The sequence below is a fragment of the Suillus clintonianus genome (assembly GCF_016758775.1).
Source record: "Suillus clintonianus strain FC179 chromosome Unknown DEU56scaffold_26, whole genome shotgun sequence".
In the NCBI taxonomy this organism is placed as follows: domain Eukaryota; kingdom Fungi; phylum Basidiomycota; class Agaricomycetes; order Boletales; family Suillaceae; genus Suillus; species Suillus clintonianus.
The window spans coordinates 185,854-211,056 of record NW_024539250.1 but is presented as its reverse complement, the minus strand read 5'-3'; the positions used below and the strand labels follow the sequence as shown (position 1 = coordinate 211,056).

Below are 25,203 nucleotides of genomic sequence, written 5' to 3'. Positions count from 1 at the left end.
GTTGCCTCCAGTCCATCCCCTCATCATCCTAGAGATTCCGACTCGAATCACTCCCTTGCTTTTCAGAATGGGATCGCGCATTATGACCAACCCCGGGCGTTGGTACACGAAACATCTTCAGAGTCTCTCGAAGCTACTTCAACGGAGCCTCGACCAGAAGGGCTTGGCCCCCTAGCCCGCTATATGATTGCAAGCCAGGCTTCATTGCCATTGCACTCACACCCGATGTATAGGCCGTATGATACTGACATCGAGAGCACCCTGCCTATTCAAACGCCCCGGGTGAGAATCGAATCTCGTGAGCGGCCTCTGGAAAGGATACCCCGCGACCTCATCCCTATTCCTGCCTCTTCAGTCATGAGATACAACCGGAAAATTCGGATGTAGGTCTAAACAGCCCTTCAATCAACCACATCGTTCATATTAGCGAATTCACAGACGAAGCTCTCGTTCTCGGTACACGATTCAGCCTGGAACAAAGGAGTTCTCCGAGTGAGTGTCTTGTTCTTGCATGCTCATCCCAAGCCAAACTTCAGGCGCTAGTGCAACACTCTGCCCTCATGGCTGGGAGGCCTTTACCCATCCGGAAGGCGCTCTATACTTCTATAATGCTGAGCGGGTGAGTACATTTTTACATTGATAAACATATCATTCAGCATCTTGCAGAGAATCTTCACAGATGCCAATCTGTACAAACACAAAAATGTTGACGTCATCACGACGTGCGCGGACCGTATCTTCGAAATCGCAATGGCGCAAGACATCGACTTGCCTGAAAACGTGGAACTCACTCTGGAGATCATGGACGAACGAAGGTCAGGGTTGTGGCGCTGCGGCTACTACTTTGCAGATCCCTCGAATCGCAGCATATTTTGGGTACACCCTTTTCAAGCTGAACCAATGTTCGGCAACGTCAAAGGGGTCAAATCTCCAGGGCATATTAGTCGGTCGATCCCGCAAGTCACTCCAGAGGTTGACTTACTGTTGTGCAGAATATGCCATTGAGTCTCAGTACTGGTAAATCTCTCCCGCGCAAGGTGAATATCCGTTGAAGCCTGGAAGATGCCATTTCGACTCACCGTCTCCTAGGTTCCTCTCCCAAGTTAAGTTGAGTGATTGCATGTGCAGGATGCACTGCGAGTTCTTTCCCAACAATCGAAGTATCGACGAGCCTCTCTTTCTTGAAGTCAAGGAAATTATCGTGCATGCGATATCAGGTGACAACAATGTTGAATTTTCAGTCGCGAATACTTAGTCAAGCTGCAGAGACTATTACGTCTGATACCTCGCTTGTACCCTTTGGTCGGGACGACTTGAGCAAGATGTTGGAGATTACCAGCTGTCTTGAAGGTTCTATCATGCTTTCATCAGTCACCCTCCAAAGCTAATCAACCCTCACAGGAAGTGTCAATCAAATTCGCCCTCATTCAATGTGTGTCCTGGGTGCGCGTCCTCTCGTTTCATTCTCGAAACATTACCGATCAATAATACGATTGCCCTTAGCCCGATTCATGCGCACGATTTGTACGTCTATCATTCCTTTGCCTAATCGTATGTTAGACGAGATCCAGCGCGCTCCAGGTTTTTCAACTTCTGTGGGCAAGTCGGGGCTCGTTTGGATGCTGACCAAACTGTCTACCTCAAAGGCCGGCGCCGGAGATCCATCCTCCTCAACATAGCGTCTCCCCTTCTTTTCGGCGCACCATACATCCACGCTCAAGGCTTGAACGCCATATGTGTTGACCAGCTCGTAAATCACATCTCGTGGAAGCGGTTCATTGACAAGCTCAACTCGGAGTGGGAGGCATTCACCCTATACGTATGTCGGCTCTTTTCATCTACCACACGTTTGTTGACCACATATTTCTGTTACAGTCCACAATTATCTTGAATGCTAATATCGCCTTCCTCGCTGTCCCTAACGTCAACCATGCCGCCCGAATATCCAGCTATGTATCCACTGTCAGCAGCGTCGGCGCGATCATCCTAGGCTTGCTTCTCATGCGTCTAAATCGCACGCATAAACGAGACTCTGCAGAGGATGCCGTAGGTTGACTTATGCCGGTAAAGCATCGATCTCACACTGGTTTAGGTTATTTTTATGACAAGAATAACACATTCCTTGTCTGGAAAAGAGATGCTGGCCATCGTCTACAGCATGCCTTACGCGTTCCTCTTGTGGGGGTATGTCCACTCAACCCGACTCTTACTTGCTCACCTATCTAATACCGTCGCCGTATCAGCATTATCTTCTTCGTCCTTGCATTCGCCTCCCTGGTTTTCCAGTACTCAGATGATATAACACGTGTCCTGGTTGGCTGTGCAGTTGGCTTGGTGACGCTCTTCGTGATATGGGCGGTGTGGGATTCACACACCGCCCTATGGTGGCTGTATCCAATCAGGCAACGAATCAAGAGGAACTTTCAGTATTGGGCTATGCGCAACCGCATCTTTGGCAAAGTCACGCATCAGCCGTCTGCGCGCCCTTCTCGGGAGGAAGGTGCATTGATGCCGCCAGACAACGACTCTGAATCGGTAGCGACAGACTCAGATTCGGAAGACTAGCCGAATCGTGAGATGGCCCTGGATCCAGGATGTTTTGAAATTGTTTGACCTATATTCTTCTGCGCCAGCGTCGTAGCTTCCATGCACCAGCCAATCCCAAATACTTGACTTTCTCTTGGTACTCTTTTTCGCTTTGGTGTTGTATGCGTCCCGGAATCTCATAAAGTTTCGCAGTTCTGGGTGTATTCATGTATTACACAGCTCCGTGACTGGCTGTCAATCCTTCGTGTCATAAATCACTGAACCCCCCGGAAAAGTCATCACCTCATAGGCGACCATAGGGATCGAGTGGTGGCCTGCCAAAGGTAGGCTGAGGGTGGAGTGATGATCAGCATCCTCATCAATCAAGAATCCATCGCCATCACTCACAATTGGTGCAGGTTTGTTTTGAAGGATTGCCTCAACTTTCTCTAGGATCTCAGGTGTCAGCTTGGGAATAACGTCCAACGCTTTCAAGTTATCGACCACCTGCTCGGGCTTGGAGGCACCGAGGATGACAGTGCTCGTGTTCGGATTCTTTGCAATCCATGCCAATGCCAAGTGCGTGACGCTACAGCCCAACTCCGTCTCGGCGAGCTTGGTGAGCGCTTGTACTTTGGCAATCTTGGCGAGGCCCTCCTCCTCGTTGAGGCTCTTAAGGGTATCCTTGAAGAAGTCGAAGTGAGCGGCGAATCGCGAATCTGCCGGAATACCGTTGTTGTACTAAAGATCACGGATCATCAGCAGTCGGATCTGCAATCTTTATTGAGAGTATTGATTACCTTTCCGGTGAGGAGGCCGCTAGCCAATGCAGACCAAACAGTGGTCCCGATGGAATATTTCTTGTACACAGGTGCGTACTCCTTTTCGGGGCGTTCACGGTGAAACATGCTAGATACTAATCAGGTTACTGGATCTCGTATAGTGTCTTTGCCAACTCACTGGTGCTGGCACTGCTCAGCAATAGGAGGGATCAGGTTAAGTTTCTCGGCGACGTCTAAACGGGCTCGTTAAAGTTAGGTCATTCGAGAGACGGGTGAAACGCACGGTAAGCCTCCTCAATGTCCCTGGCAGACCATTCTGATGTGGCCCAGTAGAATGCCTGCAAAGACCTTAGCATGACTGATAAACACGAGACCTGGGACTCACCCAGCCCTTCTCAATGACAAAGTTGAAAGCGCGGACGACCTCCTCCATCGGCGCTACAAACGATGTCTTTAATATCTCATGTTTGTGTTCACAACTTGAAAACATACTGGTGTAATCAGGACGGTGTGCGAAAATGACATCAACATAGTCGAGGCCAAGACGGTCCAGTGACTCTTGGGTACCTTCGATAATGCTGGGACGATGATGAGTTCATATGTCCTGAACCAAGTTCATCTGCACGCACTGTTTTCTCGAGAGACCAGTGTCATTGGGACCAGTACGGGTACCAAAGAACAATTTTGTGGTGATGACCAAATCAGAGCGACGATAGTTGAGTTCTTTGATAACACGACCCCTGTTCAGAGACCAGGTCAGAATAATTCGATGAGGCTGCCTTGGGCACGCACATTTCAATTTCCGATTGACCCTTTGCGTAGCCCTCGGCGGTGTCGAACATGTTGACGCCATGCTCAAAGGCAACTTTGATGATTTCCTGAGTGGAGTGAGGCTCCCCGTTCATATGCATCTAGGTTCACTCACCTTGACAGGGTCACCAACAACAGTTCCTCCCAGCGTCAGCCCTGCGAAGTATTCTCAGCACTTATACTTTCACGACTAACAAGCTGCTCACATCCACCAAGCGAGAATACGGGGACCCGTAGGCCGCTGGGGCCTAAACGGCGGAAATGCATGTTCTTGGGTTCGAACTCGGTGAAGTTGGTAGTCATGGCTGGTACAGTGGTGGTGTGCGGTAAGGTGATTGTTGAAAATAAGCACGATGGGACTTTACAATGTCTTCAACTCAAGTTATATATGCATGTGAAAGCTCGTCCATATCTAAGCGACTTTGTCTCGTTCATGTCAAAACCAATGATAGGGGTGTTATTTACAGATGCGGCAGCCATTTTTCCGACGAACGCCCGCAATTCGCCTTCTTTCAGCACCATCGAGTCATCGACTCGCTTCATCTCTCTCCACACTTCACTTCGAGCACAAAGCCGAAGGTTCCCGACCATTCAACAAATCAAAAGCTGACCCTTCTTGACAGACCTTTTAGGTGATACGTGTGAGTTCTCACTCAGTCAATACCTTCCTCGCGACGTCATGAGTACTTTCGGAAGACGATAAGACATCTGTCGAACAACGGAGCTCCATATCCCCCCACCTCATGGCAAGGCGAACTCAAATTTTTCATGTTCACATGGGCCATCGAATCACGGGCACTCCTGTAACACATCGACACTATTGATACTGGGAATTTATCTTCCGAACATGAGGTGGATCAACCTTCTCTTCTCACAGACGGCCGTTGGGATCCAGTGCCGGGCGACCAAACGTTGGCTGAAAGCACAAAGTTTCAGTTTGGTGAGTTTACTCATTAAAGGCAAGCACTTACCGAGGCAGCTGGTTGATTCTCCAGAATTGCCTCAATTTTATCCATTATCTCAGGGGTGAGTTTGGGAATGACATCGAGAGCCTTCAAGTTATCAAGGACCTGCTCAGGTTTTGAGGCTCCGAGGATAACAGTGCTGGTGTTCGGGTTCTTTGCGACCCACGCGAGTGCCAGGTGCGTGATGGTGCATCCAAGCTCTATAAGGTGCGTGTCAGCTTGACCAATCGTGTGAGACAAGAACGCAGGTAATTACCTTTTTCTGCGAGTGCGCTTAACTCATCGACCTTGCGAATCTTCGTGAGACCCTCCTCCTTCTGCAAACTTTCAACTGTGCCCTTGAAAAAGTTGGAGTGTGTCGAGAAACGGGTTCCCTCGGGGATACCGGCGTTGTACTGCATCCGCGATGAGAAAATGACTGTTGGCTTTTTGGAAGTAGCACACCTTTCCAGTAAGAAGACCGCTAGCAAGAGCGGAGAATACAGTGGTGCCCAGCTGGTATTTCTTGTACAAAGGTCTGTGGTAAGTTTTTGCTCAGCCACTGATCATAACTAAGATGATAGTGAGACTCACCGGTACTCCTTCTCGGGGCGCTCGCGATGGAACATGCTGATCAAAAACTCAGAAACATGCAATCGCAAAAATGTGGGACACCTACTTGTGTTGACATTGCTCGGCAATAGGCCCAATAAGTCCAAGCTTCGTAGCAATGTCTACAACAATTACTCATCAGAAGTATCCATGACTCTGACACAAAAGGAAACTCACGCTGCGCCTCCTCAATCTCGTATGCAGACCATTCTGACGTTGCCCAGTAGAATGCCTGGAATTCTGTTAGTATTTCGATGTCATTTGTCTACTCAGGCGACATACCCAGCCCTTCTCAATCACCCAGTTGAATGCGCGAACTGTCTCTTCCATGGGGACTAAACAATCGAGTTGAGCCAATTTTGTCCCGTCAGCATATATGATTAATCATACCCGAGACATCTGGGCGGTGCGCAAAGATAACATCAACATAGTCAAGACCAAGGCGCTCGAGACACTCCTTAGTTCCCTCGATAATACTGCAACTAAGTCAGCACTTCAAAGCGCAAGCGTGAATAAGACTCACTGTTTCCTCGAAAGACCACCATCATTGGGACCAGAGCGCAAACCCCAGAATAGTTTGGTAGTGACAATAAGATCTGTCCGGCGGAGGCCGAGCTCCTTAATCACACGACCCCTACCCTCGCAGTCAGCTTCGGTGCCCCTTAGAACGTCGAAGAATCTCACATTTCCACCTCGGACCTGCCTTTTGCGTAAGCCTCTGCGGTATCGAACATGTTGATACCATTGTCGAAGGCGATTTTTATTATGTCCTTTTGGTAAAGGTTGGATGCACTGATAATTGTAAGACAGAGGAGCTGATGCTAACCTTCACTGGGTCACCAATCACAGTTCCACCAAGAGTAAGCCCTAGGACAGTTCGCATTTAGCACAAACTGTCAAATACGGAACCTTGCACGAAACATACATCCACCAAGCGAGAAAACAGGGACTCGGAGACCACTAGGACCGAGTCTGCGGAAAAGCATGTTCTTGGGGTCGAATTCGACTTTGACATCAGATCCAGAAGCCATTATTGCGCGAGTTGAGCAAGAGGAATAAGCCTTCAGTGCAGTGCAGCGATAGTATTTAAAGGATTCAATCACTGCCACTGCGGCCCGCTGTTACCAAGACCGGCCAATCATCTTTGTCCATAATCGAGGGGCCTGAGAGACGAACGCCAGTTTTGTGTCGAGACACGTTCAAGTGTCAGATGACCTGCAAGTATTTGAGCGTGGCATAAATCTCAGGCTCAGAAGAGAGAGCACTTAGTGAGCACACGCACCTAGCTGAGGACACTTCGTAAGAATATCGGAGAAATAGCAGTTTTTGGTGGGCGACTGACTGAGCGGCTCGTCCATATCATAATCTAGCTTTTCCTTCGCGTTTCTGGACCGTGGATGCGCGCACTTTGCACGTGAGTCGACAAGAGCTGGTTATGACCGTGGTGGTATAAGTGATGACAAGCTTGTGTGATATGGTTTGGCATGGCTTGCATGGTTTGAACTAAGTATAGCTATACTTCAGCGCTTCCTGGGCATAATCGCCGCTTAGCACTAGCGCCCGACTAACAACGATTTAAAACAAACACGGATTCAAAAGCAATATCAGAGGCGCTCCATGCTCTTTACGATGCACCAACAAGTGACTACATACGAGATCTACAAAATGCAGTGCAACTCTAACAAGCCTGACAGCACGACACGTGGTCCAGTATCATTAGCAATTCACCTGTAAAAATCCTGTTCCACAGAACGCTCTTCACTTCCACTTCCGAGGACATTGGAGGGACCAGTTGAACTATAGCATGCAAGTGTATCTAAAGAATAGTCCGATTTATAATTGATAGATACCCCCTGAGACGGGTTGGCTATTCTTTCCACTTATCATGTCAGACTGAATGATCTCTGTCTCCTCCGTGATGTGCACAGCCATCGGTTGCATGGAGAAGTTCCGGTCCCGTGTACTTCGTCCTCGAAAGATGCTGGTCATGATACCACTTGGGTCAGAGGATTGTTCGGTCGCGGAGTTGCCGCCAACGCGGAAGTGGACTTGAAGAATGATCAGACAGAAAGTTACACCCTAAAAAAAATTCATTTGAATAGCCCATGCATGTCCAAGTGAATTGAACTCACCACAATCGGAGGGATAATGTTTAGCATGATGTATTCGCCATTAGATGAGACCAAGAATGATATGAGGAGCGCAAGGACACTCGTGGCGTATAAAGCGCCGCTCTCAATGACGACGATGAATACGGGTAAAAGAGTGGCAAGGCCTCCTGGCATGAGACGGCGAGTATGATAGATCCGCCAGGCAATCGAAACTGAGTTGTTCTAGTCATCGGGAGCCAGCGGAGCATGTGCAATAGACGTACTGGTGCAGGTAAGGCTGACAAGCATGGTCAATGTATAGAATGTCGTGATACACCCAGAAGCAGCGGTGGAAACACTGGTCAGCCCAGGAGTCCGAGAGAGGGACCAGACAACATAGTACCCAATGGCTGCAAAATGTGACGGGATAAGATGATGGTCGAATAGAACCTTTCAAAACACTGACCCGCATTGACTAATAGCACGATACAGCCAGGAATGGCAACAAGGAGACTTCTGTTGTTAAGTACGTGGCATCGCCAGACCTGTTCTACTCAGAGGGGAAAGAAAACAAGTCAAGGGGAGAAACTTACAACTACACCATCAGCAAGCGTGGTTTGCGTGATGTAAAGTGCCTTCGATGCGAGGTCCAACGGTGAAGCAAGGTTCGAATAGTAGGTATCTGCACCAATCGTATCCACCTTGAATACGAAGGCCTCTAATGCTCGAACAAAATCGATAATTAAATGCTGAAGGTGATCATGTTGAGCAATTCCCTCGTCAAATTTGATTATTACACTCACAGCTGTTGCAACACAGAGTAGCAAGGTCGCCACTGGGATTAGAAGTTGTCGTTGAATGTCAGTTTTCTTGAATAAGACGAATAGCGTCAACCAGTATAAAGTAAGGAATACACCTATGTGAGACAATGAAATTCAACACCATAATTTCGACTATTCCACCAGTCGGTAACGCACCGTAAAATAAAGTCTCGAGAAACACAGCTAAGAACGAAGCTTTGTCTAGAGGTATGCCCATTATAGATACAGTTTTTACTGGATCAGCTGAGCAGATCCAAACGGGAGAGACAGCCAATGAAAGTTTTTGGGAGGATCGAGCGCAGCAGGCAGTCGCCTTGTGAACAAAATAATTCGCAGTGTGGAGTTTTGTTAGGTGTGCAGAGAAAAGAACTCATAATAGGCGTCCGATGCATCCAAAGAACCCTATCAGTATATACCGTAAGGCTAGAATAAAGCCGAGTAGAGTCGCTTCGGTTGTCTAACCATTCCCAGCATGGTCTAGTGCAGCCCTTTTTGAATATCGTAACTGCCTTGTCCAGGACAGCCCTAGCTGGACAATGGGATGTCGTCGATGAGGGACTCCCGAGCACTGTCACCTACTGCCGATCTATGGGTGTATGTGTAAAATGCCTACTAGTAGGAGCTGTTGCGTTTGTGATTGAATTAGAGGTGATTTGATCGATGACCATGAGATTACGTACGTTGGTGACAACGGTGAAGGGACAAGGTAGTACGCCGCTGCCTAGGCTTTCCATGCAGCCGTAAGTCATGCTGTAACGTCGTACGATATTTGAAGCCTCGACGGGGGCTACCCTGACTTACAACCACTTGCTGTCCCACGACGTCCTCTCATAGCCAAATTCAAGTCATTTCTCGACGCAACTATTGTACTCCGGGTGACAATCCCTCGTAATCTGGTGGGAGACTGATCATTCTATTCAGAAACACGATTCTTATCATTGATCAGAAAAGAAGAGGATCGAATCAATCTATCAAGGGTTATGCACAACGAAGAAGGCATGCACAAAGCAACAACCAAATCAGCGAGTTTAGACTTGAACGTTAACTATAGCTAGCTAAGAGCCAGCATATATTGATTGAACTCTGCAGATTCATGGCATCACATTTCCTAATGGATGTATGAACAGGTTCGTCCAACCTCCGGTACTGCGGCATCAAGGACCTCCGAGTCGTCAACTCGTCGATAGTAGGCCCGCGCATTGATGATCGGTGTCCTAGCTTGCTGCTCTAGAAGTTTTACTTCTGTTGTGTCTTCAAATCTGTCGAGGTATGTGTCCCACAAGGTCTTCATCACGTTTCCTCATAGCGATCTAATTCTAATATGTCCACCTGTCTTGCAGGACACCAATGCCCCCAGCATAGAGTAGGATCACCATCACCTACTAGCACCACCCCTCGCTTCGCATCTGTCATTCCGATCTCTCGATATCAACCCTCGTCAACTTCACAATGCTTCCTGGGTTCGATTCAGCACTCGCGGGACTTGGTGCCCGACTTCCTCGAGTGTTGTATCCCACCACTCGCCATGGTCGACTCCTGGACGATTTTGAACGGACTTTGCTTGACGGATCGAAGTCTACTTTTCACGGAATTTGCCGTGTTGGGTACTTACCTATTGGCACGAAGCGTGCCGCTGCGTCTCGCAAACAAGCATACAGATAGAAGAAGGTCATATTCAATCACATACAAACAAAGTGTCACAAGTTTAGGTTCGGTCCGTCGGGTTAGCGACGCTGTGGTGAACCGAAGGTCGAAACGTAACAGCACGTACCATCAGAAAGGTCATCTACTTACGACTCACGATCAGTGACAATTTGATATGGATGCGACAGGAGGAATCGAAGTGACTCAAGATGTTGGGAGCAGGCACGAGATAAGGATAAATCGGATGAGTTCATGATATCCTTTTATCACTCGGATCTTACTCGGTTCCTTCAAACAATTTCAAACAACGAAGTCCGAACATTTCGCGGCATTCACAATGAAAAGACCCCTGAGGGCAGTCTGTCTAGTTGGTGCATGGGACAACGAATCTCTTGCCAAGGGCGAGGATGGCCCAGGGGTACGAATCTGGGCGAGCTAATAGATGTGTTATGAACTGGGCGCACAGCTGCGAAGCCTGCATGTGACCATTGTCAGAGGTTGAGTGTTGAGATTTTGGTGGCTCGTCGTCGAACTCGAGTGCAGTGCTATAGCAGGCTACAGACACGGCTCGGAGTCAGTACTCCCCTGATGTCTGGTTGAAGGGCAACATCAATGTTAGTGTGGATTTCGAGTGACGTGGTGGCGCTGCGATAGGCCAAGTTGGCGCTGTTAAAATTTTGAATGGTGAGTGAATCGGATGCCACACGCCTTGGCGAGTGATACTTCCCGACGCGCGGTAGGCATGAATGGAATCACGATGGCGAGTGCCAATGCCCTGACGCGTGAACATAAATGCTCTGGGCCGCTCGGTTCAAGTTGGCAAAGGCTCGTCCTCTCACGATGTCACGGTCGCCTTGAAGCGTCAAATTCACGTGACTCACGGTTGACATTATTGCAGTGAGCCTACTCGTTGTCGTCGTTCGTGGTGGCTAGATATGCGCGCCATATATCTTCGGGTATACATGTTGAGAATATTTCTACGTAAATTCGAGGCACGACTCGGAGAGCGCGCGTAGAATGAGGTCCACGTGGCGACACAACGGCTTTTCGTGACTTCATTTTTCTTGCTTCGTGCCACCACGTTCTCTACTGCTCGACTCGTCGCACCCGCACACTTGGGCCACTCCTCTCTTTAGCAGCATGCGTCTCGTTAGATCTCTCTGTGTGTTTTAAATTTTCTTTTCTCTTAAAATTTGCTCAACGTATCACTTTTGACGGCAGAATTTTCTCCAGATTCTAATCCATGGGCTGCTAAGGCCCACCTGCCCTCACGGCCTACCCTGGACTCCTTTCGAAACGATGTTTCGGGTTGGGAAACCCTTCATGTCCCACGTGTATCAATCCTTCTCTCGAGGACGGCGGTGATACCTATCTTGCATGTCCTTCAATCTTGCTTTGGAAGTACTACATCCTCATCTGTACTGATATCAACTATTTGTATAATTCAGACACCATTGACCGGCAATTGATCTGATTTCTTTCCCGACACGAACACTAACAGCTCCACATTCATGGATAGATTGGGGTCTTTGCATCGTAAATGCCGTGAGGATGTTCGAACCTTGTTTCCCCAGGGGTTTATGAAGGAACCGAGTAAGATCCGATGGATAACAGGAACTCGGCGGGACAGGAGGAAGCGAAATAGAGATCAAGTTGGCAGCGGACACGAGATAAGGATGGATCGGGCGGGCCACGAAAGGTGCTCTCTTCGCACAATGACGTGGAGATCAGCTGGGTCAAGCTGGGTGCTACCTGTGCACGAAATGGTATAAGTTCAACTTGAAGTTTGAAGGTTGCATTTCCATACCCCACTTCAATCGACATCTTCCCCCTTGCTGTCCAGTTCTCGTGGTAGGTTTACCCACTTTGTCGCATTGTACGGGTTGACATGATTGAGGCCCTTTCATTAGATCAGTATGCCTGGAACTACTCTCCCCCCATTCCCGGACAATGTTCGAACCCATCCGCTATTGATCATTGATCACGAGCTCATCAAGGCTGGCGACAAGGAGGAAATTGATCGATTGTGGGAGGCCGCGACAACGCTTGGATTCTGGTAGTATGTCATAAGGCTTGGATCTTTTGCTGAACATGGTTTGACCTACTAGATTTTCTGATAGTTTAAAGAATCATGGCTCAGATCAAGAAGTCAGCGACATGTTTGATATGGGTGCCGAGACGCTGTCATTACCCCTCGAAGAACGTATGAAGTTCGAGCAAGGAGACGATGGTCAATCTTTTGGGTCCGTCATTGATATGGATCACAAGTGTATGTCGTCTTATGTGGGTCTTTCATCAGGTACAAGAAAGCGGGGGCTCAGGCGATCGATGCAACGGGCACGTACTTCCAGACCAGATCGCTGACGCTATAGACTGACACAAATCTAGGCAAATTTGTGGACAACATTGAATTCATCAATGTTTCTAAAAACGATGCACTCGCGTATCCAGAGGTCGTTCACCTCACCTATCCTTCGACCATAAACGCTCGCATGAAAAACACGGTTGTGCCATTTGTCCGCAAGTCTCTTGATGTGACATTTGTCATGTTGAGTGTATTTAACGATAAGCTTGGACTGCCGGAAGGGACTTTGGAGAGCCTGCATACCGTGGATGGCATCAGTACTTGTGAGGCTAGATGCACTCGCACCCCTGCTCTGCAGGCCAAGTCAGCAATGGAAAGGCCTGTGCTAGCTGCTCATTCTGATTTCGGCAGTCTGGTAGGTCGCTCGAGATATGGAGCTGATGTTGGAATGATGGAATTAACTATATCGCCAGACCTTCTTGCACAATCGGCTTGGTGGACTCCAAGTGATGCCCCCTGGTCATGACGAGTGGTTCTACATTCGAGTAAGCACAATTCTCTTACCCGCGGCAAGCACTCACCGATGCACAGCCCATCCCTGGACATGCTATTTGCAATGTTGCGGATGCGCTGGCTCTTTTCAGCGGAGGCATCTTGCAATCCAACATCCATCGCGTTGTGTACGTACACAAGGACTTGCATGTGCAAACTTGCTAATATAATCATGGCAGTCCACCTCCCGGTATACAGGCTGAACATGAACGGTGGTCCCTGGGTTACTTTACCCGTCCGACCAGCTCGATAATTCTTCGGGCTCTTGTTGAATCCAGTCCCATTATCGCGGACGCTGTGAAGAGGCAACCTGAAAGAAACTTTGAGAGCGGTTCCACTGCTGCCCAGTGGCTCACGAGAAGAGTCAAGAATCAGAGAATTAATAACAGAAAGGTGAACATTCCTCCAGTATGCCAGTTGTAGGGGATACGATCATTGATGGAAAAATGTTACAGGGACCAGATACGTGGGCTGCGAGCCGTGGCACCGAGCACACTCCAACAGCGGCCTAGGTTGTGAATTGTCTGTACCATTCGACAACCAGGTTTGAATCAGCGCGGATATGTATTCTATGCAGTTGATTTCTTGATTCGGCCGGAGGTTCTTTCTATGTTGGTTGTTGTCACATTTGGCGCAATCAATCCGCCAAGTAAAGTGTGCTTGTACGATGAATACATTGTATACATATTGTATTTGCTAGTTCAGTTGTACCCGATTTGAAATTGGATTTGTATGTGTTTCATGCCATAGACTCGACAAAGACATAATGCGGTCATACACGCGGGATTTTCACCCAGTGACGTACCGTCGTCGAGACGTAACAGGATGATTTTGGGATTAGCGTGACCCGTTTTGGTAACACCGCGCGACGTCACAACGCTCGAGCTCGTTGTCGAGGACAGCGAGCTCAAATACTCGCCCAGTTCTTCACCCTGTTCCCTAGCTCTTTTTAGGGACATGAATCTATGATAAATCAACTAGTTACAAGGGAAAACAAAACATTTTCCCAAAAAAAAGAGCTAGGGAACAAGGTGAAGGATTGGGCTAGTATTTGAGCTCGCTGTCCTCGACAGCGAGCTCAAGCATTGTGTCGTCGCGCCGCGGTGCTACCAAACAGGGTCACGCTAGTCCCAAAACATCCTGATACGTCTCGGCAACCCTCGTAAACGCTGGCAGCTGTGTCTCCTCCAAATTAAGCCGACTCCGTTTACGTAGATTTTCCGAGTATTGGTGTTATATTTCTACAGTGACGGTATACTTATTCTACAATCTTGATCTACGTTGCATCGTCGTCTACTCGATCTTCTCTTTCTTCAGTAACGAGCGCCCGGTCATTTCTAATGGAAGACATCAATAAAGCCATCACCCCAAATTGTATAAAATCTTACCTTCAGGCTGCGGTAAGCCCATGATCGCCAAAATAGTGGGTGCAACATCAGCAAGTGCACCCCCCTCTTCTCCTTTGCCATCTTCCTCATCATCCGCAAACTCAAGACCCTCGGCTGTCATGATGAAAGGCACCTGGTTCGTAGTGTGTGCGGTATGAGGGGCGCCAGTCTCCAAGTTGATCATTTGCTCCGCATTTCCGTGGTCTGCAGTAATAAGTAAAACATATCCGGCCTCAACGCATGCGTCGTAGACCGTTCCGACCGCCTTATCAGTAGCAGTGATAGCCTCCACCGCGGCCTCATATATACCCGTATGGCCGACCATGTCGGGCGGGGCAAAGTTGCACATGACGAACTCATGTTTCTTGCTCTTGACCACCTCGGCGACCTTGTCTGCTACACCTTGGGCGCTCATCTCTGGCTGCTTGTCGTATGTAGCGACCTTGGGGGATGGGATCATAAAGCGCTCCTCTGCAGCGAACTGCTGCTCGAGCCCGCCGTTGAAGAAGAACGTAACGTGGGCATATTTCTCTGTCTCCGCGATATGCGCTTGGGACACGCCTTCTTTGGAAAGCCACTCAGCTAGGACGTTGGTCATAGCTTGCGGCGGGAAGGCCACCGCGAATGGGAACTCAGCATTGTACCGGGACATGGTGGTGATGTGCTACACCATGCGATCAGTTCAAAATTAGGATGTCCTGTTGAAGCACGAACTTACCAGGTCTTTAGGGATATCTATTTCAATGGGCTTGTCCGGGAGACCGATGACGGTAGCAAGTTCACGCATCCGATCCGAGCGGTAGTTGAAGAAAAAGAGGGTGTCTTCATCCTTAATGCGTCCCTCGTCCCCATTTACGATAATGGGCTTCAGGAACTCATCGGTCTCATCCTTGTTATACCTCTCCTCAATTTTTTCGAGGACGTCTTTGCCTTCTTCTCCCTCACCGCGGACGAGACCATCAACAGCAATCTTGATGCGCTCCCAACGCTTGTCGCGGTCCATGGCGTAGTATCTGCCGACAACCGTGGCAATCGTACCATATTTTATCTCTTTCATAAAGTCCAGCAGGTCTTGTGCGTAACCCTTAGCCGAGCGAGGTGCAGTGTCACGGCCGTCGCCGAAAAAGTGGACATAAGTGTGGGGAACGCCAAATTCCTTCGCAGTCTCTAAGAGCGCCTTGAGATGTCTGATGTGAGAATGCACACCACCATCCGAAACCTATGAGATGAAGTTAAAGAAATGTGGTGCACTGCCATATTCGCAACATACTGACCAGACCAAGCAGGTGAAGACGGCCATTTCCATCCTTCGCACGTTTCATGCTTGCAAGGATCGTCTCATTTTTGTGGAACTGCCTTTTTGCAATGGATACGTCAATCTTGACGATATCTTGCCACACGATGCGGCCTGCACCGATGTTGAGGTGTCTGAAATATTAATGTCGGTCAGTCGTAATTGAGCAAAATATGGTACATAGGACACGCATGCCGTACGCACCCGACTTCAGAGTTGCCCATGAGCCCATCGTTCAAACCGACCGCATTTCCGTGCGCAAAGAGGGTGCGATAGGAATGCTTTTTGGCGATGGTGTCCATGTTGGTGGTATCTGCTGCATCGATGGCATCACCTTTCATGCCTTTCTCTGGAGCGATTCCCCACCCATCGTGAACGCTGTAGTGATTATAGTCAATGAAGTAAAGTCTGTACATTCAGACATAAATGCGCTACCCACATCAGACAGACCTTGTTCTTGACCTCGGGCATAAAGGGTCACGGTATAGAGTTATTGAGGATGGGAAGTCTTGGGTGTTGGCTGCTAGCGACGCCTTTAATGGACAAAGTGTTGTGTTTGCAGTGCACAGAGCAGAGACTAATCCGAAGAGGCTAGGTACCGACAAGCAGAGCCTTGGCGATAAAGCGATCTTTGTGCTGAGTGTTCGAAACGATGAGACGGTCGATTATCTTATCCCCGTATGAAAGTAGCATAGTCATTATATTTCGAACTCAGCGGCACCCAAGTGGTCCCATTTATTTCTAATCACCAAACTCCAACAAAAAAGGTTGATTATTAATTAATAAAATATTCCTACGACTTCGTTTTATGTCTACAATACTTTTTTTTAAACACATCTAGATTCAAATATTGCTCAGATTGCGTTGGACCTATATGTATCAGTGAGGGACCTGCCCCTTGCTGCTACTCTACCACCCTCGCCTGGGGGTCACCCACTCCATTCTCCAGGCTGACAGTTGCCACACCTTGCATAATAACCACTTCCACTATGTGGTCGTCTGGCGAAATCCCCGCTTTCAAGTTGCTGCTGTGCCCACGGATCTGAGTCAAACAGACTACTGTCTTGCGCCGCGGTCGCATCGTACAACTGGGTAAACCATTTAAGGTCTTGTGCTGTGGGCATGGTCGCGTTGGGCGACATTGCAGCATCCAGCACACGGTGGCGCGCCGCGTCTGACCGCGTCGCGATCTGTGCCGTATTGGTCCTATCATGTGCCCAACACTCCACAGGATCCTCGTATATCACACTGCCTAGACGAAGTTGTCAATTTAGTTGGTCTCTATAACTTTGGCAAGTTTTCCCTCACTTGATGGTGATTGAGGATGTTCACATCTATAATTCGCTCTGGAAGCGTTACAAGCCTCGATCAGTGCCTTCTGTTGCAGCAGCAGATTATTTTCATCCGCCAGGCGTCTAAGCTCACAGGAAGCTTAAACATGCCATCAGATCAAGAAACATGGTACAAAGATGCGGACAGACCTCTCCTCAAGATGTCTTGCCTTGTTCGCGGATCATCTTTGGCCACCTCCTTAAGGGCATCACGAAGCTGCAAAAACCCTTCCTCCTCCTTCTTCCTGTAACGTCGCTGAGCAGCAGATCTGTTATCCCTCGCGGGCTGCGGACTCTGCGAAAATGGCGTGCTGTCCATGTGGAAGAAGAGGTTGGTTTGATGCGGATGATGAGGTCTCGATGTGGAAATCGACTGGGGTTGTCATTCGAGAAGTGCACATCTTATAAGTACCTTCATACCACGTTGGTTGATCGAGCACCTCAGTCATGCAGGGTGAATAGAACAACAACTTTTATTTTGGTCAAGTTCGTTCTGCCAACGAGAGTTTCGGCCCGAAACCAAAACTCTTCCTCATGACCTTGGCTGCCCTACAATCCACAAAGTGTATCGGAAGGCTTGGAGCCAATTTCTTGGGTCGCTGGGATTTCCATGCGACTGGTTTTGGTTACTCCGCCTTGGACGGAGCAGCTCCAGGCGCTTGCGATAACTTCCTACTTGGAGGGGTCGTAACGAAATATTCTGCATACACGTCACCGGCAAACATATCACCGGCTTTGCGTGTCTGCGAGGCAGACGGCCTAGGACTCAAATTGCGCCCTAACTTTGCAGACTTGACAGGCTCGCGCCCGAGATAGCCTTATCAGACGATGCATAGCCATTGCTTGTCTCCATCTCCCCGGACACGTGCGTACCGCACACTTCTGGCGCCAGAATTGCCGCTGATATTAAAAGTTACCCGCGGACGAGGAACTTCGACTTCCTCTGACAGGCCCGAGAGAGCCGATCGTTGCAAGAGACGATGGCTAAAGTTTGACGATGATGGGGAGAAGTATAAATTGTCGGCATCTCTAAAAACAACCTACTCAATTTCAGCTATAGAATTGCGCCCGGGTCTGCACATTACTTGAGATGACTCTGATCGCATCTTCAGGAGGCGCTACGTCCACATCCGAAGCCGCGCTTTGCGGTGGGCGCCCCACTCGGTTAGCATTCAATATTTAGTCTGTTTAGCGATGATAAGTTCACATCTTCAATATGTTGTGGAGCATATCATATTCTAGTACATCGTATATCTTCGGCTTTGACATGAACCACGCCATGATGCGTGTGACCTTGACACAGGAGTACTTCCGCATCAACGTCGGCTAGCAATTTTTTTTCGTGAGAACGATTAATTAACGAATCGCTAGTCCTCAGTCATGCTGCCCCGCATTAGACGATGCGCGTTCTCCTTACTCATATCTCACTGACCCAGGCCCACAGTTCGAACTCAAACCTTTTTTCCAATGCAGGTCTGTGCAGGAATAGCTACAATCGTGGAACGCCATGGAGACAAATCAAAGAAACAGCCTTTTCGTTGCTAGCAGGTGCCTGGTTTATTCAACAGATCTATAGTTCGATGAATGACGCATCGCTACCACGCAAGACAATAGATCATTCCGAAGGGCTTGCTACTCTGGGTACAGCTTATCTATGAAGCTTTGGGTTACGTTCGTAACACCCCTCGATCATCTTCCCCCTATAGCACGAAAAGTATTGGGTGACTTCCCGTAAGGTTTCACAGGTTATTCAGACGCGGTGCTGTTAATGCCCATGTCTTCGCAGAATCCCGGAGCTGGATCTAGAAGTAGCTGTAAATGCCAGTCAAACGTTCGCTTTCGTACTTGTTTGTGGACCCTATACAAATTTCTGTACATCGTCGTAGCGCTGATCCGGGCAATTTTCTTACTCATTTTTAGGTGCGGCTCGCTTTGTCTGGATTGTCGTCCGGACCGTATGATTGTTCCCGCTGTCGCTGGACCTCCGATCGTCCGACGTTCTCAATATTTACAGATTTTGTCTGTAAAATCACCTGTCGATTGCGAACGTTGACAGACATGTACGTTCCTACGGGAAGCTGCTCATTTACCGTGGTTTTCATGTGGTTTTCTCTTCACAATGCCTAACTGCGGAATTTGCTTTACGAATCACTGGTGATATCTCTAATCCTCGGTACATATCTCTTCCGACGTTGCTACGGGAGCATTTATACCGCGATGGCCCCTCTCAAAAGTGCATGTGTACCCTCTCACCATGCTCCGCCTCCATATGGGCCTCCTGCGCCCGCAGGCTGTTCACCAGGATGTTCCACCTGAGCCAAATAAAACTGCAATAACTGGACGTCTTCATCGGACAACATTATGGCTACATGCATCCATTCAGTCCAGAGTACACGCGACTGCAAAGCATCTTACCGTTTGGCTGAGGCATCCCGGCTCCTGCAGTATTGTTGGGGAGCTCGCCGAGCTGCTGCTGTAAGTCAACTTGTTCTTGCCCCAGGCGTCGAAGACACTCGGCCGCTGTTTTCTTGTCAGCTTTCCCTCGATAAGCGGACCCCAAAATATTCACCTTGTGTCAAAATCTGGCGGCGGGATCGAGCATTAGTAGGCTCGACTTCGTTCATGGCCCCCAACAGATTGCGAAAGGCGAGCCGCTCCCTCTCGCGATAGTCTCTCTGCAAGTCGGCTTGGTTCTGCGGTTCACTGCGAGAACCTTGCGACGGTCTCTGGTTGTCCATTGCGTATCGAGTTCTGGTTATTGGAAGAGTTGGTTCTGAGGACGAAAGACTCACATTCTACGGCTTATATATTTTCACCGCAGTACCGGAAGCATAGAGAACGTGCAGAAAAGAAGCTCGCCGCGTCGACGAGTTCATGCTGGTAATTTGCTCGGATAGGGTCTACTCCACTCATAATTTCTCCCTATTCGCAAATGGGCGCTTGCGCACTCTTAATAGCCTTCCGCATGTCACACGCCATCCGATTTCAACCGATCATACTTTATATCCTTGCTCTTCGCTCTTAATAGTCTATAACATTTGTCTTGAAACCACTTCTTCAGCGGACCGAGGTCAACGGAGCTTCGGCTTACTCCGCTCTCCCCTATCAGTACCTGTTAATCAAGGTTCAGCTTGCCGAACGAGTGGTGACACCTGCACTGCATCGAGCCTATGGGAGATTCATGTCATTGAGTAAAGCAAACGTGGTGGTGACAAAGTAGCTATCCTACGATCTGTATAACCTACGTGCGCTGTATGACAAGCAGCCCTTTTCAAGATACGTGTTTTGCCACCATTGTAATTTCCGCCCGCCACTGATCCACGAGGCAAACCCATCGCGTACAACACAGTGGCAGCACCACTCATTTATGTCAGACTTCATGTTCTCAACTAGATTCGCTTTCAATTTGACTCATCAGAGAATAACACACAGGAAGGTCGAGATGAAACACAGCTAAAGTGGTGAATGGAATTATTTATTCTCCATTCCCCTGTAGCCTACACCAGATTCGGTAGCCGCATCTACATCCATTTCCTGTATGCGCTGCTCGATAATGGCGTTTAGAGAGGCCTAGAAAAGTCCACAATGAAGTCGTGAACGCCGCAACATGCAAAACATCTTACTATCCGCTGGCTTCCCATCACATGAGAAAACTCTGCCGTACGAGACTCAGAAGACATGTCGAGAAGTTCTTGCAGTGATCTCTGATACAGCATCACGAAGGCTGCGAAAGGGTTCATGCCATCCACACTCGCAAGATCCGCTTCATCCTAAAAGGTGAATAGGTGGCACAATGCACACCCTGTCGGACCAAATGAGAAGCACAGTGGACACACCTCATGCTCTTCATCCTGTAGCCACCCCCGATCTTCCCAAAGTGTTTTCCCACTTCCATTGAAAGCCCATGCCTGAGCTAAGTTCCCAAACATTCTTACAAAGAGGGCTGCCTCGCCCACATCACTGGCAAACGCCCATTGAATCTCACACCCTGCATTCTTCGTCCCACAACCCTCGGCGATGGTCAAAAGCCGGCGGAGCTTCTTAACAGCTTTGAGGATGGGTGGCGAGAATGAATAGGGCATGAGTTTGGCACTGTTCATATTGATTTCTGCCGTATACGCATTGACGCTCGGGAATGCCTCGAGAATGATAAGGATGTGTGAATACCGCCAGGACGCCTTCGAGATGCGATCGGAGAGTCCTTCTACCTGAGAGGGAAGCGCCAGCAGCGGCGCCACTAGCACAGCTGTGTCCGGATCCATTACAATGTCCGCCCCACCCAACACATATCTCTCTACAAGATGCACCCAGCACTCGGGGGCTTGCAAGGCCCGGACAAGTGCGCGTTTCTGAATGAAAGCCATACTTGCAAGATAATAATGGCTCGTAGCCGGTGGGTTCCAGACATCGGGGAGACGCATGGTGTGGGTGTCAATGATCTCTGGCGGAGCAGCACGGGGTGGCGGGGTGCCGCTGAGTTGCAAAGCCTGAATTTCTGACGAGACGATCGCGGAGGACGAAGGGGGTTCGTGCGTCATGTGCTTATTGCGCAGTGCCAGGTGGTCATCTAAAAATCCCCGCGTTGCGATCGTAGTAATCATGGGGTCGTCCAGTCGTCTGCGTTTGGATGCAGGGGAAGTTGTACTAGGTTCCTCCGGCACGAAATGCCGTAAGAATGATGATATGTTCGCCGGTTGTTCCTTGTCCGAGACACCTTGAGCTGTCTTCGGGCTGTCGGTATTCGGTAACACACTTCGTTCACCATAATCTAAGAGTACACCTGGCTCGATCGGATATCTTGACACCCGCTCGCCTTGAGAGCCAAACGAAAGCGGAACAAAAGCGGATTCCGGATAGATATTTTGGGAGTCATAATCTTGGTCATGTCTCCGCGCCGGACATAGACTTGGACCGTGCCGGTGGCGGGTCGGCAACGGGAAAGATGAAGACGGTCCTTGGTCGTGGTACTGAGCGCTATCTTGCTCCTCATCCTGAAGTTGGTACACATAGTGAAAGTTTGTCTCTCTGTCCTCGTCGGAGTAATCGGCATCCTCAGGTGAGTAGACAGCTTCCGAGTGAGTCGGATCATCTCGATCTCGATAATACGCTTCATCATCGTGGAGGATGGGGGATGCAACACAAGAATAATCGAACACAATGCCTGAATCGTCGAACGTAGCACCAGAGATATCCACAACATCAGAGTGGTCGAGAACACTAGCCAAAACGCCAGAATCGTGACGGATAAGGCGAGGAGGATCGGCGGGCCGATCGTCGTCGTCCGTTTCGAGGGAGGCTTCATTTCCGCCTTGTACTCCATCTCGTCGCTCATGACGATCCTCGCCATATTTAGCACGATGTTCATGCGGATCCTCGAATTCAGGAAGGCCAGCGTGAAGCCTTCGTTCTCCTTTTGTCAGCACCAGTTCAAAACCCTCTTCTTGCAGAAAGGGCTTGGGAAGTCGTGGAGGTGAGAGACCGAAACTCCCAGTACCGCGTCTGTCCTCTGATTTCTTCGTTTCAGGTAAGTTGGCCGAATGACACGAGGTAGTCTCGAGGCCTGCAAGCAGTCCCTGGATTTTCGCTTCGCTCGCTTTGTCAGGATAGCCCAGATTGATGAGATCATCTGGAGCAGGTTCGTCGACAAGAGAGACGCTTTCGTCGGTTGGGATCGGGGGCGTGAATTTGAAGGGTCTGCGTGCGCCGGTACGTATGAGAGCAGTTTCAAGATGACGACCAGAGGATGCTCGTATTCTAACTGGACTGGGATGGTAGATTGGGGCATATCACGCACCTCCAGGATAACTCGAGATTGAGCGGCTTGATGCCTTTTACGGATTCCAATGTCGTGTACCGCGAAACGTTTGAATTCATATTTGTGTTCCCTTTGCCTCCGCGTATGATGGCTCTCATGCTTGTGGGTCGGAGGGATGGGCCCGGGCGCACGGTTGGCGGAGGCAGGTGCGGCACTGCCAGATGAAGGTGGTGTAAGAAAGTTGCTGATCCGAAGGAAGCGAATCAAAAGTTACATAGAGTGAAATTGCAAAAACCATCACAGAAACGAAAAAAAAAATGACGCAACGCACCTGCCATCAATGCAACGTCCTTTTCATCCAGCCTCTCCTCCAACACACATCCCTCGACGTTGTCCTCCTGCACCTCTCGGTACACATGCCTAAGAGCCATGTCGAGACCCCGTTCCACATCAATTTCGATGTCTTCCAAGTCCTTATCCTGATCTGACTCTTTTCTTCTGTCTCTTCCTGGACGAATAGGAAGGGGTGAAGCGGTACAAGCAGAAGGGGGCTGCCCGAGCATAGAGTCCTCTACATCAAGGCTCTTCCCATCCTCTACGTTTGCGGAAGAGAGAAATAGCGCAATATTTGGATTCTTTTTCATCGGTGTTGTAGGGTTTCCTCCCTTTAACTTCGTGGGAGCTACTGGCTTCAGGTGCTCGAGAAGCGAGTTGAGACTGAAGAAAGCGGGTGAGTGAACGCTCGTATATGAACTGCAGCACGCACTTGTTAGAACCCCTTGGTTTGGGGGAGTACGGAAGTGTGTGTCCGGGTTTGTGAATACGCGGGATCTCCACTTCGTCTACCAGCCCATGATGAAGAACGAGATTAGGGAAATATATAGGATATGTGAATATATGCTCACCCATTCTAGCGCCGAAAATGCTTGTAGCAGGGGTGCCAGGCGGACTCGGAGAGGCCTCCCATAGCTCGTCAATTTCTGTGTCTTGTGAGGAGAGAGGCGAAGCGGAAGGCGGAGAAGAGATGGGGAGGATAGCTACGCAAGCAGGAGTCAGTTTCCCGTATGCTAAGAATGGAACAACGGAAACGACAACACGCACCCCATCCGTCGACAATCGTCATGTTGACCCTGTCTATGTCGTCCTCTAGCTCTTCCAGAACGGGAGCAGGAACAGCATTTAGCCTATCCACGATGTCCTTTGCATTCACAATACCGGTCCCTAACGAGCCCGAGTGTGATTTTGATCGGGGGAAGAGAGGGGGGGAGAGTGGACGTTGAATCTGAAGCGGTGGGGAATCGGCGCGCAGGAAAGAAATGACATGCGCGTTGGTCTCGGTCGATTGTGCAGGTGGATTTGCCGTCCTGAATAGCGAAAGGATGTAACTGCGAGTAGTGGTTTCGATCGTGGGGCGAACGTTCCTGTGCCACCTCTGTAAGTGGTAATCTAAGAGCAAGAAGAATAGCGCGCACAAAGCTTCCTCCAAGTTAGGTACATCTGATTCTACGATTTGTTCCACCACTACAGACTTAACGCCAGTATGCTTGAATAACGCAGGCTGTGTGCGGGGGAGAGATGCGCGGAGAGCGTTGGAACTTGCTTTCGGGGTCTGCTTTCGCGCACGGTTGGTAAGGATGGGCGTCATAGGTCTGTAGATCTCTGCGATGTGTGTATCTTAAATATGAATATGTTACCTCCAGGTAGTGTGAACGACGAAAGGGAACGCAACGGACACATGTGATCGTCCTCCCGCCAGCATGCCTCACTGCGGAGTTCCCTGCCTTCACCCGCAAGAGTCTTGAGTGATGATTTGAGTCTGCGTACGGTATCTCCATCCGTTGTCAAGCGCTCATCAAAGGAGAGATCGAGATCCCCCAGAGACCTGGCGAGGGTATCGAGTGGATCTGGGGGTAGCACAAGCGCGTGCGGGTCCGCCAACGGGACAAAATCTAGGGATTCTGTAAAGATCTTCGTCACATCTTAGGATCCACTATAAATTATTTGTCTCATAGAATTATGACGGACCTGCTCGAGCTTGAACTCGGTATATGCGACATGGTCTCTGGTAATGTGCTTCCTAACATAAGGAAGGAAGGTCTGGCGAATGTGGTTGCGGACTGTAATCTCGTACTCGGGTGATATTTCAGACGGATCCATGTAGGATGAAAATCCCGGTCAGTAGACCAGTCCTAATGATAAACGTCAGTTAGTAGCAAAACAAGGAACGAACGCCTTCAAGAATCAAGATGCCAAGCCTTGTCGTTGTGTCACGTCACAGCCACAAATCCATGTCACGCTAGTCACGCCCGCGACTCAAATTTCTTGCATGCACATTGCACATTGCAACGA

General features: G+C 49.2%; 8 protein-coding genes across 8 annotated transcripts; 2 read left to right on the top strand and 6 right to left on the bottom strand.

The window, feature by feature from the left end:
- Nucleotides 1–511: 511 nt before the first annotated feature.
- Nucleotides 512–2,565, top strand: DEU56DRAFT_734554 (uncharacterized protein; the record flags this gene model as incomplete). Its single annotated transcript, XM_041348390.1, has 10 exons — nt 512–619; nt 667–943; nt 993–1,017; nt 1,129–1,217; nt 1,267–1,350; nt 1,402–1,443; nt 1,572–1,819; nt 1,876–2,046; nt 2,093–2,184; nt 2,244–2,565. 10 exons carry the CDS (start codon nt 512–514, stop codon nt 2,563–2,565), a joined length of 1,458 nt encoding a protein of 485 aa, XP_041209699.1.
- Nucleotides 2,285–4,519, bottom strand: DEU56DRAFT_796988 (NADP-dependent oxidoreductase domain-containing protein). Its single transcript, XM_041352923.1, has 11 exons — nt 4,325–4,519; nt 4,234–4,274; nt 4,101–4,186; nt 3,938–4,048; nt 3,801–3,886; nt 3,694–3,746; nt 3,592–3,646; nt 3,487–3,541; nt 3,327–3,435; nt 2,740–3,267; nt 2,285–2,683 (listed from the first exon to the last, which is right to left on the bottom strand). Exons 1-10 carry the CDS (start codon nt 4,419–4,421, stop codon nt 2,782–2,784), a joined length of 1,179 nt encoding a protein of 392 aa, XP_041209698.1. The 5' UTR covers nt 4,422–4,519; the 3' UTR covers nt 2,285–2,683; nt 2,740–2,781.
- Nucleotides 4,520–4,852: 333 nt separating this feature from the next.
- Nucleotides 4,853–6,705, bottom strand: DEU56DRAFT_941146 (NADP-dependent oxidoreductase domain-containing protein; the record flags this gene model as incomplete). The annotated part of the gene is made up of 13 exons (XM_041358913.1): nt 4,853–5,034; nt 5,090–5,283; nt 5,340–5,478; nt 5,528–5,600; nt 5,657–5,692; nt 5,742–5,796; nt 5,852–5,906; nt 5,957–6,009; nt 6,065–6,150; nt 6,198–6,308; nt 6,359–6,444; nt 6,501–6,541; nt 6,600–6,705. 13 exons carry the CDS (start codon nt 6,703–6,705, stop codon nt 4,990–4,992), a joined length of 1,080 nt encoding a protein of 359 aa, XP_041209697.1. The 3' UTR covers nt 4,853–4,989.
- Nucleotides 6,706–7,134: 429 nt separating this feature from the next.
- Nucleotides 7,135–8,981, bottom strand: DEU56DRAFT_281421 (uncharacterized protein). Its single transcript, XM_041345456.1, has 7 exons — nt 8,742–8,981; nt 8,568–8,680; nt 8,358–8,513; nt 8,231–8,309; nt 8,049–8,174; nt 7,807–7,997; nt 7,135–7,753 (listed from the first exon to the last, which is right to left on the bottom strand). The coding sequence occupies exons 1-7, from the start codon at nt 8,800–8,802 to the stop codon at nt 7,508–7,510; spliced, it is 972 nt and encodes a 323-aa protein (XP_041209696.1). The 5' UTR covers nt 8,803–8,981; the 3' UTR covers nt 7,135–7,507.
- Nucleotides 8,982–12,145: 3,164 nt separating this feature from the next.
- DEU56DRAFT_870878 (uncharacterized protein) lies at nt 12,146–13,598 on the top strand (the record flags this gene model as incomplete). Its single annotated transcript, XM_041355664.1, has 8 exons — nt 12,146–12,288; nt 12,350–12,472; nt 12,498–12,502; nt 12,618–12,949; nt 13,008–13,079; nt 13,126–13,214; nt 13,266–13,479; nt 13,542–13,598. The coding sequence occupies 8 exons, from the start codon at nt 12,146–12,148 to the stop codon at nt 13,596–13,598; spliced, it is 1,035 nt and encodes a 344-aa protein (XP_041209695.1).
- Nucleotides 13,599–14,185: 587 nt separating this feature from the next.
- DEU56DRAFT_796959 (cofactor-independent phosphoglycerate mutase) lies at nt 14,186–16,428 on the bottom strand. The gene is made up of 6 exons (XM_041352922.1): nt 16,208–16,428; nt 15,973–16,146; nt 15,749–15,902; nt 15,193–15,693; nt 14,475–15,138; nt 14,186–14,423 (listed from the first exon to the last, which is right to left on the bottom strand). The coding sequence occupies exons 1-6, from the start codon at nt 16,237–16,239 to the stop codon at nt 14,380–14,382; spliced, it is 1,569 nt and encodes a 522-aa protein (XP_041209694.1). The 5' UTR covers nt 16,240–16,428; the 3' UTR covers nt 14,186–14,379.
- A 103-nt stretch (nt 16,429–16,531) lies between these two features.
- Nucleotides 16,532–17,525, bottom strand: DEU56DRAFT_281111 (uncharacterized protein). The gene is made up of 3 exons (XM_041345455.1): nt 17,250–17,525; nt 17,077–17,199; nt 16,532–17,020 (listed from the first exon to the last, which is right to left on the bottom strand). The coding sequence occupies exons 1-3, from the start codon at nt 17,416–17,418 to the stop codon at nt 16,698–16,700; spliced, it is 615 nt and encodes a 204-aa protein (XP_041209693.1). The 5' UTR covers nt 17,419–17,525; the 3' UTR covers nt 16,532–16,697.
- A 2,616-nt stretch (nt 17,526–20,141) lies between these two features.
- On the bottom strand, nt 20,142–25,073 carry DEU56DRAFT_796935 (uncharacterized protein). The gene is made up of 12 exons (XM_041352921.1): nt 24,880–25,073; nt 24,588–24,822; nt 24,327–24,528; nt 23,956–24,275; nt 23,760–23,891; nt 23,621–23,696; nt 23,186–23,571; nt 22,894–23,068; nt 20,936–22,793; nt 20,723–20,869; nt 20,365–20,669; nt 20,142–20,315 (listed from the first exon to the last, which is right to left on the bottom strand). Exons 1-11 carry the CDS (start codon nt 25,009–25,011, stop codon nt 20,571–20,573), a joined length of 3,762 nt encoding a protein of 1,253 aa, XP_041209692.1. The 5' UTR covers nt 25,012–25,073; the 3' UTR covers nt 20,142–20,315; nt 20,365–20,570.
- Between the last annotated feature and the right edge of the window lie 130 nt (nt 25,074–25,203).

What these genes read in the sequence shown, in the direction of transcription:
- DEU56DRAFT_796988 (XM_041352923.1), bottom strand. Translation starts at nt 4,421, where the DNA reads ATGACTACCAACTTCACCGAGTTCGAACCCAAGAACATGCATTTCCGC. An exon ending in GGTCAATCGGAAATTGAAAT is followed by an intron (nt 4,049 to 4,100) that starts GTGCGTGCCCAA and finishes GTCTCTGAACAG; the next exon opens with GGGTCGTGTTATCAAAGAAC. An exon ending in GGACATTGAGGAGGCTTACC is followed by an intron (nt 3,542 to 3,591) that starts GTGCGTTTCACC and finishes GAGCCCGTTTAG; the next exon opens with ACGTCGCCGAGAAACTTAAC.
- DEU56DRAFT_281421 (XM_041345456.1), bottom strand. Translation starts at nt 8,802, where the DNA reads ATGGGCATACCTCTAGACAAAGCTTCGTTCTTAGCTGTGTTTCTCGAG. An exon ending in TCTCGAGACTTTATTTTACG is followed by an intron (nt 8,681 to 8,741) that starts GTGCGTTACCGA and finishes TGTCTCACATAG; the next exon opens with GTGTATTCCTTACTTTATAC. An exon ending in CGCTTGCTGATGGTGTAGTT is followed by an intron (nt 8,310 to 8,357) that starts GTAAGTTTCTCC and finishes TGAGTAGAACAG; the next exon opens with GTCTGGCGATGCCACGTACT.
- DEU56DRAFT_796959 (XM_041352922.1), bottom strand. Translation starts at nt 16,239, where the DNA reads ATGCCCGAGGTCAAGAACAAGGTCTGTCTGAT. An exon ending in AAGAACAAGGTCTGTCTGAT is followed by an intron (nt 16,147 to 16,207) that starts GTGGGTAGCGCA and finishes TAATCACTACAG; the next exon opens with CGTTCACGATGGGTGGGGAA. An exon ending in ATGGGCAACTCTGAAGTCGG is followed by an intron (nt 15,903 to 15,972) that starts GTGCGTACGGCA and finishes TTAATATTTCAG; the next exon opens with ACACCTCAACATCGGTGCAG.
- DEU56DRAFT_281111 (XM_041345455.1), bottom strand. Translation starts at nt 17,418, where the DNA reads ATGGACAGCACGCCATTTTCGCAGAGTCCGCAGCCCGCGAGGGATAAC. An exon ending in GCAAGACATCTTGAGGAGAG is followed by an intron (nt 17,200 to 17,249) that starts GTCTGTCCGCAT and finishes GGCATGTTTAAG; the next exon opens with CTTCCTGTGAGCTTAGACGC. An exon ending in ACATCCTCAATCACCATCAA is followed by an intron (nt 17,021 to 17,076) that starts GTGAGGGAAAAC and finishes AACTTCGTCTAG; the next exon opens with GCAGTGTGATATACGAGGAT.
- DEU56DRAFT_796935 (XM_041352921.1), bottom strand. Translation starts at nt 25,011, where the DNA reads ATGGATCCGTCTGAAATATCACCCGAGTACGAGATTACAGTCCGCAAC. An exon ending in GGACGTTGCATTGATGGCAG is followed by an intron (nt 23,069 to 23,185) that starts GTGCGTTGCGTC and finishes TTCATCTGGCAG; the next exon opens with TGCCGCACCTGCCTCCGCCA. An exon ending in TACAGGATGAAGAGCATGAG is followed by an intron (nt 20,870 to 20,935) that starts GTGTGTCCACTG and finishes TTCACCTTTTAG; the next exon opens with GATGAAGCGGATCTTGCGAG.